This window comes from Salvia splendens, chromosome 13, assembly GCF_004379255.2.
Source record: "Salvia splendens isolate huo1 chromosome 13, SspV2, whole genome shotgun sequence".
Taxonomy (NCBI): Eukaryota; Viridiplantae; Streptophyta; class Magnoliopsida; order Lamiales; family Lamiaceae; genus Salvia; species Salvia splendens.
The window spans coordinates 28,704,669-28,715,926 of record NC_056044.1 but is presented as its reverse complement, the minus strand read 5'-3'; the positions used below and the strand labels follow the sequence as shown (position 1 = coordinate 28,715,926).

The 11,258-nt window shown below is 36.8% G+C and overlaps 1 protein-coding gene and 1 non-coding gene across 2 annotated transcripts; one reads left to right on the top strand and one right to left on the bottom strand.

Annotated features, from left to right (window-relative positions):
- The first annotated feature begins 1,255 nt into the window (after positions 1 to 1,255).
- On the top strand, positions 1,256 to 2,530 carry LOC121762957 (dof zinc finger protein DOF5.4-like). Its single transcript, XM_042158985.1, has one exon. It carries the CDS (start codon positions 1,464 to 1,466, stop codon positions 2,334 to 2,336), a length of 873 nt encoding a protein of 290 aa, XP_042014919.1. The 5' UTR covers positions 1,256 to 1,463; the 3' UTR covers positions 2,337 to 2,530.
- Positions 2,531 to 6,143: 3,613 nt separating this feature from the next.
- On the bottom strand, positions 6,144 to 6,216 carry TRNAF-GAA. Its single transcript has one exon. It is a non-coding gene; the product is annotated as a tRNA-Phe (tRNA).
- Positions 6,217 to 11,258: the final 5,042 nt, after the last annotated feature.

The window sequence follows — 11,258 nt, the reverse complement described above, 5'->3', positions numbered from 1 at the left end:
TCTTTGGGGCGGCGGCTTCCTCCGCCTCTCGGCGTCGATCTTCTTTAAGTGATTCTTCCATTATTCGACGCATTTTCTCATACGGATCCATGAGATCGATTAAATTTGGGGGAAGAATAAAAGAGAGATGATTTGAGATGAAAATTGGAGAGGAAATGGAGATGATTTGGGAAGAATAGATGTGTAGGCGTGTAGCTGTGTGTGAAATGAGGATGAATTAGGAGTATTTATAGAGTAAAAAAAATAAATAAATAAAAGGAAAACGGCTATAAAACGGTAATATTACCGTTTGCCAATTTTTATTTTTTTTTTATATTTTAATTTGAATATTTAAAAAAATGATTTATTGCGTCAGCGTGACGAATTTCACTCACAGGCCGGCGAGTGGGCGTCACGCATGGCCTGGGAGCTCGCCACGTCGCGGGAGCGCGTGGCGAGACGTCTCGCAACGCGTCTCGGAGGGACGGGCGATCCGGCGAGAAGGTGACGGGACGAGACGCTGCAAAGCGTCCCGCCACCGTTCCATCACGGAGGAACGAAATACGGGCCACCCGCGTAACGCATTGCGGGTGGCCTAATGCACTTTAAATTGACACATTTTAAAAAATTACTAGTAATAAAAAGTGGATTAAAAAATGTAGTTAGATAATAAATCTTACTTTTATATAATTAAATATTAATTTTATAAATTAATGAGAATGAGTCAGTGGGTGGGATCTATTACTAAATATAGTACTCATTTCGACCCATTAAGTATCAATCGTTTGGTTTTCAGATCGAATATTATGTAAGTAGTATTACTAGTACACTCCATGTTCCTTAATAGATTGTATGCTTGGAGAATGACATATGATTTTAAAAGAAGAGATGTTATTTTATTTGTTAGGTGAATAGAGAAAATATTATATTTATATTAATGTGAAAGAGAGTTTTTTCATAATATGAAATAGACAAATTAAAAAAGAAAATTTAACATCTATTATGAAACTAAAGGAGTATTATATGGTGAGTTAATAAAAAAATAATAAATTAAGTAAAAAAAGTAGAAATAGAAATATTATTATTTTTATTTTAAGAATTATTTTATTTTTTAATTGAACAAAGTGAATAAAAAGTAAATATGATAATTATTGACAAATAGACTAGTATAAAACTTGTACTCCACAAGTTACATCGAACATAGATAATTGATAAACGGACTAAATATAAAACTTGTAACAAGTGTGTGAAATGATGTCGAATAACCGACTGGCAACGACCGATTATATCATATGATATGATATGAGACCCGGTCACTGTCACAATATTTTTATGTATCCAAGGGTATAACCGTCATTTGCTCTCGTCACTAAAATATTGAGAATAGAATATTTGCTGGGATATTTGTTTGAGACAGATATAGAGAGAGAGAGTGGAGTTCAGTGACTCGCATCTCAACACTGAGCTTCTCTACGCTGCGGTAAATGCCGGAAAATTGGGCGGTTGTAAACCTAGAGCAGCTGAAATCGTCGAGAATGCAAGATATGCATGGCATCGGAGAAGAAATCGGCGGCGGAGGGAGGTTTATCGGCGCCGGAGATAGGCGGATGCGGCCGCACAACCACCAGGTCGTCAAGTGCCCTCGCTGCGACTCGCTCAACACCAAATTCTGCTACTACAACAACTACAACCTCTCGCAGCCGCGCCACTTCTGCAAGAGCTGCCGCCGCTACTGGACCAAAGGCGGCGTCCTCCGCAACGTCCCCGTCGGCGGCGGCTCCCGCAAAACCAAGCGCTCCAAGCCTAAAACCAATGCCTCCTCCTCCTCCGCCGCCGCCGACGAAGACGCAGAGGAAAAATCCACCGCGCAGAGCTCCAGCAGCGAGAGCTCCAGCCTCACCACCTCCGCTGCCGCAGTCGCAACCGCAACCGCTCCTCCTACATCTTCCGCCGCGGCGGAACCGATCCACACCACGCCGGATTCCGCCGTGATGTACAATTTCGCCGACGCGAGCTTCTCCAAAGTGAATCCAATCGCAAACCCTAGCCTCGATCAGCAGCCGCCGACGCCGTCTTCGGCGGATCAGATCTTCGCGGCGGAGGTGGAGAGCTTCACGGGGATGATGACGTCACCGGAGGAATTGATGATGGGGCTCGACATCGCGACCGCGACGGCGCCGGAGGAAAAGGCGGAGGGGTTGAAGATGGAGGATATTGGCAATGAGGCGCTGGATTGGGGGAGCGTCGGCGACGGCGGAGATCAAGGGCTGTTTGATCTAACGGCTGGCGTGGATCCGGGTTACTGGAGTCAATCCGACTGGACTGACAATGACCAATCCCTAAATTATCTTCCGTAGTAGAGTACTCCTCAGTACTAATCTCTCATCCCATTATTTACTGTTATTAATATGATATAATTATTATTTTGTTTCACTACACTGATATTTCTTAATATCAAATATTGTTTTTTTTCGAAGAAAATTGTAAAGGTCATTTTGGTGCTCCAATTGTAAACTATTTACAAATAAATTACGCTGGTGGGTTGGTTAAATGCAGATTGATTGAATTTCTTTTTTTTTCCATCGAATTTTATACTAATACCATTATTTTTACATTAAAATTATAAATATACCAACTCCCCTACTTGCATTAAATACAAGTATACAACCTTATTACCTTGATTGCAAGTAATTGATTATAAATTTATTAAACAGATATCTGGTTGCTAACCGTTTAATAAAAGATCCCAGTGGTTGTAGTATTTAGTTTAGGCAGTTGAAAAAAAAGAAAATAAAATGCGAGAGAACACAATATTACTTTTTGGTAAAGTCTGATATCTAATTCACATGGTGTTATTTTTGTTCATTTCAAGTTCTTTCTTGTACTTCTATTTTTAGGCAAAATATCAATAGATCCTTCATGTTTATTTTCAAGTTTTTGTCAAGGTACAAGCATGTAAGTTCCTTCATATTAGTTGATATAATTATGACTGTAATTTATCAATCATTTTTGTGAAAATTTCATCGTAGTTTTTCTTAAACACTTAAATACTAGTACTAATAATTTAACCTAACAAAACATTAACAAGTTCCAAAAGAATTTTTTTTTTAAAGCAAAAACCTCTATCGAAGTTACTCATTCTGATTCATTAGAGCACAAAGTGGAAATATAGTTTATGAATTAAAAATCGATTTCATGATTTCAGTGTCTACGCCGATATCGACGTAAGTATGTAAATTGTAATTCATCGAATCTTCATTTAAAAATATCCAACTAGTATTTTTTTTAAACAAGAAGTTATTGTCATTTCGATTTTGGTGGTTCTCTAAAATTGTATGTATATTTTTGTCCACCACTGCACATATATGTTATTATATGTATATGTATGTCTTATGAATAAAGTACTTATTAAATTGCTTGAAATAGTATGCTCCAACTGAAATCAAATGTGACGACCCACGTACATTACATGATTTTAACTTGCTAGGCATATCGACATTTTCTTGCAAATCTGTCTCTGCGAAATCAACTGCGATGTCTCTGTAGACATATATCCACATTTTACAATTATGTAGAGTAGCTCTTTATTTAGAGTTGAGAATATAATTGCAATAAAAATTTAACCACCACCTATTTTTGTTCCCTAAGTATATGTAAATCCTAAATATTATTATAAGTGATTAGTTAGAGGATGTTATCGCTAACTAATGAAAAAAATCATTAACAACAAAGAAAATTTCACACAGAACGCAAAAGAGGTCTTAAACTAAGATTATCTAGGGTATTGACTGATCTTATTTTACAGAGTTTACAGAGACTTGATGAAGTTTATAAGATAGTAAAAGCTGGTTAAGTTATGAAAGTATTTAGAGTCTTAGAGACATAATCTTATAATTTAGAGATATAAAAACATAATTAGAGAGAGTAAATGAAAAATAGATAAAATTAAAGTGTATGAAAAATTATAGCAAATTCATTTTTGTAAAGAGATTGTCGTTTACATATAAAATTTTGAAAAGATAAGTTAGGATTTTGAAATTATGTTTTGGGTAGTTTATAAGTTGAAGGATCATGATATATTCAGAACTTATATAACCTGTTTGTTTCGATAAACAATTTTCAAAAAACTTTAAGAATATTAAACAATTTTAAGCTATTTTAAGGAGCTTATAAGCTCAACCAAACTCATTTTTATACTACTATAAGAAATTAACATTTCCAGATAGGAACTTTGATACACATACATATGGAGTATTTGCGTATGGTTGGATGCTTGATGATTTTAGTTACGACTCATTCAAACTTGTCAGTAATTGCTATATAAATAAGAAATTCTGTTTTATTTTATTAATATAGATTGAAATGTTGGTTTAAGGTAGAGATTAAGGGAGTGTGGATGTGATTAAGTGTCCGTACGTATGTAATAATGTATGCATGTGGATGGCGCCAATGAGGTGGTCGGTTGGTGCCCCGGAAATTGACCTTTCTTATCACCCACGTGGCGCACTGATGTCGACGTCACAACTCTTCCCTACTTCGTGTCATTTTCTCATTGGTCCTACGCCCTTAATAAAATACTCCTTCAGTCCCGATTAATTGTCACTCTTTTCCATTTCGATCCGTCCCTCAATAATTGTCATACTTCATTTTTACCATAAATGGTAAGTATGTCTCATATTCCACTGACTCACTTTACTCATATTTTATTATAAAATTAATATAAAAAGTGGGTCTCACACTGCACTTAATTTTTTCAATCAAATTTTATTTATATTTCTTAAAACTCGTGTCTGATCAAAAAGTGACAATTAATCGGGGACGGATGGAGTATTGTACACTTTAAGTTGTATACATATAAGTACTCCATATAAAAGTACAAGTTTAACTCCACTCCACTCCACTCCACTCTCAAAGCATACTACTATTTCAAAATGTATTAAACACTCACACATATACGCATAAGTTTAACATGAGATATGGCTTCTTTAAACGCGATTAGTTTATAAATGGTGTACAATTCTGATCACTTTTAAAAATAAATGGATTTTTAATATCTTAAAGTAAAATTTTGGTTTTTTATTGGTGAATTTGATTTAGTTTAAATAAGACTACTCTTAAACAACAATCAATATAGTACCGATTCATGTATAAGTGGGAGTAATATATGGTGGGTGCATATGTCGGCATCCAAAATTAAATAATAAAGCCAGGCCCCTACCCTACCCTACCCTACCCCCTTGCAATTGGAAACTAAGTATCCTTAGAGCATCTCCAATAGCGGCAATAGCGGCGAGCGCATCGGCTCGCCGGTCCGCTCGCCGAACTATTGCAGCTGGGGAGCGTCAAATCGGCGAGAAAAACGGCGAGCGCACTTCGATTCCCGAGCGCTCGCCGATCGGCTGGCCGCTATTGCAGGCTCCCGATCGGCGAGCGGAATTTTTTTTTTATTTAATGTTTTTTTTATGAAACTCATTCTTGGTTGTTTCTCTTTTATAGAGACGTGCGCTCGCCGATCGGCTGGCCGCTATTGCAGGCTCGCGATCGGCGAGCGGAATTTTTTTTATTTAATATTTTTTTATGAATCTCATTCTTGGTTGTTTCTATTTTATAGAGACATCCGTGAATGTTAATGAGGATGTTGTAATGTTATTTTAATTTTAATGAAGTGTGTTTTTTTAATTAATGTACTTTTTAAAATTTTAATATTATTATTGAATTTTCCCGTATCTGTGTCGTAAATTTAATTTTGTATTTTGAGTGATTGCTAATTATTTATTTTTTATAATTTTGTTTATTGTGGCTAGACTATGACTGGGTTATTGCTTGTCCTGATAATGTGGCAGGAGGAGGTTGTGGCTGGGCTATGGCTAGCCGATTCTTAGTGTTGATGTGGCTGGGCTATGGCTAGCCGATTCTTAGTGTGGATGCTCTTACTACTCAATTCAGTTTGAATTTGATCACGGTGGTATTAGTTTAAAGATTAAATTCAACGGAACTTTAATAGTTTAAAGATTAAATTCAACGGAACTTTAATTGTGACGTAGTCATTGATTTTTGAGTTTTATAACACTTGTTCTCCAGTGTAAAGTTCAAATATATTGACACATAATTCTGTTAGAGACATTTTTAATAGATTTATCGTATGAGAGTATAAAAAAAGTAATTGCGGTGAACGTGGATCGAACACGTGACCTTCAGATCTTCAGTCTGACGCTCTCCCAACTGAGCTATCCCCGCTTGATATTCGTTTAGTGCACAACATATTTAGATATAATTTTTATAAAGCTGGAGTCTGAATGTTTACAGAAAATTATACTACAGTACTATTAAAATATGAGGACGTTTTAGTGTTTATGTAAATGAATCGGATTATATGTAGTTTAAATAAAATACAAATCTTTAGTGCTTTGATTATCTATTTGTATACTTTGATGTTATGTTTATTATTTGAAATGAGAAAGATAATATTATAATACAACAATAATTATTTTAAACTGGGCTAGTTTATGACCTGAAATTTAATTTATTTATTAAAATCTAACAAATTTTTTATACAAAATTGTGAAATTTTGTTACGCATATACTCGTATTAATTTCGGCATCAGATTTGATACTTGACTAAAAGCTTAAAACCTCACTTAAAATTTGTGTATTACTCCTTCGATATAGTATCAAATAACGTAGATTTTATTTTACAATATATAACGTCAATTTGCTTGTACGAGACAAAGTTAAGCAAGTTTACAAACTTTAAAATAATAATAGTAAAGTTAAGTAAAGTTGTAATGAAAAACACACTTGATATCATAAATTACTATAAATCTTTATAATATAATGACGATATGAGGACTTAATATGTTTTGTTACATATAAAAGCCGTAGTAACATAAAATTGCAACTGCAAATCATATCTAGACAAAATTACAACATCAAATGTATTTATTAATCGTTTTTGGGATATTTATTTAAAAATTAAAATTAATACAACTTCAAAATACTGATAGAGTTGATAGCATTGAAAAAATTGGAACAAACTAATACAATGATTATACTCCATTATACTTGTAGGGATCAGACGAATTCCGGATTCACTATTTACCGAGACCTCTTTGGTCTTGTTACAAGATGACTCAGTCAAACCATCAACCAAGCGACTGATATGTACAAAAGATCTAGCTATTACAGTCAAGATACACAATAGCTATTACAGACTAAGTCCTTGTGCTTAATCAATTCAAGACAAGCATCAATAACCCTGCACACTCAACAAAACCTTGTTAGTATCACAAGATAATAGATCCAAACGGATCTGGTACAATAAAGGCAGAATACCGAAAGAAATCACAAAGAAAACAACAATCAACGGCTCAGCCACCCGCCGATGATACAAGCCTATTCTCCAGAACACAGATCCAAAGGAGCACAGCTGAATCTGCCGGTGATTGACCTCACACTCCAGATTCTAAGCCTAACAGACTCCCACACCTCAGATCTACACCGTTCGAGAACAACCTCGCACAGAAACACTCCAAACAGAAACCCTAGTTCCCACCCAACACTAGCAACCGAAATAGTTGCTTCCTCTATTACTGTAGCAAGATCTGAAGCACTTTCAACCGTGCAAGATCACACAGAATCACCAGAGAACCGTCGGAGAAGAAGGGAAGAAGAAGAAGAGTCGAAGAACTCTGAGAGAGAGAGAGAGATATCCGAAGAGAGAGAGTGTAGAGTATTGAATGAGATAGAGAATCAGGAGACTCACACACATAACAAGCACACCCTACAATCCGACGGCTGAGAGCCATGATCCGAGTGGGAGAACACGTGGCTGCATCTGGAGTGGAAATCATGAGTCTTGGGCCAGGCCCAAATCAGCAATGCATGGGCCAGAGACTAAAACCAGCCCAAATGAGAGTCCACCAAATATTCAACATGCTCCACCTTGGACTTCATTCTGGGAAACCAGCTTGCACCACACGGCTAAGGTGTAAATTCATCACAGCCTACATGGTAGCCCCCTCAGCCCCAAAGAACAAAGTTCACTGGCATTTTTGGGAACCACCAAGTTGCCTCTAGACACCAGAGGGTTGAAGACCCATTAGTCTAAGAGGACTTGTTGCCTCAAGTCACCCATCACCCTTACCACAGTGGATTAGGTAACTGAGGTCTTTTTTTCCCCCGGGACATGCAATTTAACCAAAATCAAAATGCAAAAACTTAATACAGAAAATTAACTTTTCAAGAGGTAAGCCTTTAGTACCCATGTCAGCTGGGTTCTTATCTGTGTGCACTTTAGAAAGAAAAACTTCACATTTTTCTACAATATCCCTAATGTAATGAAATCTTACATCAATGTGCTTAGTTCTATCATGGAAAATAGGATTTTTACACAGTTGTATAGCAGATTGAGAATCAGAAAACACAACAGGAGGAGTTTTCACAAAATTCAGTTCAGAAAGTACTCCCTTTAGCCACACAGCTTCTTTCATGGCTTCAGTGATAGCTATGTATTCAGACTCAGTAGTAGACAGAGCCACTATATGCTGCAGTTGTGATTTTCAACTAATACAAGACCTACACACAGTAAAAACATAGGAAGTGGTGGACTTCCTCTTATCCCTGTCATTAGCATAGTTAGAATCAACATATCCAGCAAGTTTAACACCTTCTTCACACTTAGAATAGCACAGACCATACTTTGCAGTATGCTTCAAGTATCTTAACAACCATTTCAAAGCTTCCCAATGCACAGGACCAGGATTAGACATATATCTACTCAAGCATGAAACAGCATAAGCAATATCAGGTCTAGTACTAACCATTAAGTACATAACAGATCCAATAGCATTAGCATAGGGAACTTTCTTCATGGAATTGATTTCAAGATCAGTTTGAGGGCAAAGGTCTTTACTTAACACAAAATGAGCAGCTAAGGGCACTGTAGCAGGCTTAGCATCATACATGTTAAATTTTTTCAGAATTTTGTACACATAGGGTTCTTGATGTAAAACAAGAGTATAATTCTTTCTGTCCCTGGAGATATTAATTCCCAGAATTTTCTGGGCATCCCCTAAATCTTTCATGTCAAAATTCTTGCTCAAAGCAGCTTGCACAACACTTATGGTTTTCAAACAAGGACCCATAATTAGCATGTCATCAACATACAATAACAGAAAAACAGGAACAGTACCAAGGCTCTTCACATACAAGCATACATCAAAAGTACTCCTCACAAAGCCCAAATTATGCATACAAGTATTAAACTTAATGTTCCACTGTCTAGGAGACTGTTTTAAACCATATATGGCCTTTTTCAGCAAACAAACATGATTAGGGAAGTTTGGATCTACAAAACCTTCAGGCTGTCTCATATATATGGGTTTATCAAGATCACCATGCAAGAAGGCAGTTTTAACATCCATTTGTTTTAATTCCCAATCAAAATGAGCACATATTGCAAGCATTAACCTCACAGTAGTAAATTTAACAACAGGAGCAAATATTTCAGTGTAATCTACCCCCTCTTGTTGAGTAAAACCTTTAGCCACCAATCTGGCCTTATACCTCAGCCCCTCCACCTCATTCTTTAGTTTATACAACCACCTACAGTCAACTACAAAAGCACCAAGAGGCAGAGGTACAAGGATCCAGGTCAGATTTACTTTCAAAGAATTCATTTCCTCAATCATTGCATGATGCCACTTATCCCAGAATTTAGATTTGGTAGTCTGCTTATAAGTTTGAGGCTCATCCCCATCAGATTCATGGACATTGAAAGCCAAGTTTATTAGAGCAATTAGCCCTACATACCTAGTAGGTCTATTCACATTCACCCTTCTGGATCTGTCCCTAGCTAGCACATAATTATTCAAAGCAGAGGCATCAATAGCATTTTGAATTCCAGAAGGACTGTTCAAGTTCTGAGTAGGCACAGAAGCATCCCCCTATTAGGACTAGCATGCATGTCATCATGAGGTAAAGCCACATTATCAACATCATTATTAGGTAAATTTCCCTCAAGGGGTGTATCACTAGGAGTAGAAACTGACACAGAGTTCCAAAATGGTTGCTCCACCTCACTTGAAGCATCCACAGGATATTCCATAACAGTGGGTATATCTGTGGACTCAACCTCACTAGGAGGGTCACTGTCCACTTTCTCTAGAGCTGAGCTTTCAGTCATCCTCAGACATGGGAATTCAATCTCATTAAAGATCACATCCCTGCTGATTATGACCTTAAAACCAGGCTCATCTCTAAGCCAGATCCTATATCCTTTAACACCCTCAGGATAACTCAAGAAAACACCTTTCCTAGACCTAGGTTCAAGCTTATCAGTTGTAGTATGCACAAAAGCAGAGCAGCCAAACACCCTAAGGTGGGAAAGATTCAAGGATTTTCCAGTAAAAACACATTCAGGGCACTGCCCCAATAAAGGAACAGAGGGAGATCTATTTATCAGATAAGTAGCAGTCAATAAAGCTTCACCCCAAAACTTCTTTGATAAACCAGATTTTGAAAGCATGCATCTAACTTTCTCAAGTAAAGTCCTATTCATTCTCTCAGCAACTCCATTTTGTTGAGGGGAATAAGGGACAGTTTTGTGTCTTTTAATACCATGCTCAGCACACAAGTCATCCATTTTTTGATTGCAAAATTCAAGACCATTATCAGTTCTAATTCCTTTAATTCTCTTTCCAGTTTGGTTTTCAATCAAGGTTTTCCAAGTAGTAAATTTTTCAAACACATCAGACTTATGTCTCATTAGAAAACACCACACTTTCCTTGAAAAATCATCAATCACAGAGAGGAAATAAACTGAACCAGAGTGGGAAGATACAGGAGCAGGCCCCCAAACATCCATATGCAGGTATTCAAGCACATTCTTACTCACATTAGTAGGGACAAGTGTAGAAAATGACACTCTATGTTGTTTGCCAAGCACACATGTGTCACAAAAAGGTAATTCACCACAGACATCTGAATCAGATAGAATGTCATGTTTTTTCAGGATATTCATACCCTTCTCACTCATGTGTCCTAGCCTATTATGCCAAAGCAAAGTTTTGTCAGACTTTACAACATTAGCAGATGCTTTATCACAAGTAAGAGGCACAGCATTGCAGACATATAGACCACACCTTTTTTGAGCTTTAAATAAACACATAGAGCCTTTACAGATTTTCATACAGCCTTCCCCCCATTTCCCACTCAGCCCAGAACTTTCAAGAGCATTACATGACATCAAGTTATAACACAGATCTGGGACATATCTAACA

Excerpts from the sequence above, each read along its gene's own strand:
- LOC121762957 (XM_042158985.1), top strand. The coding sequence starts at position 1,464 with ATGCCGGAAAATTGGGCGGTTGTAAACCTAGAGCAGCTGAAATCGTCG.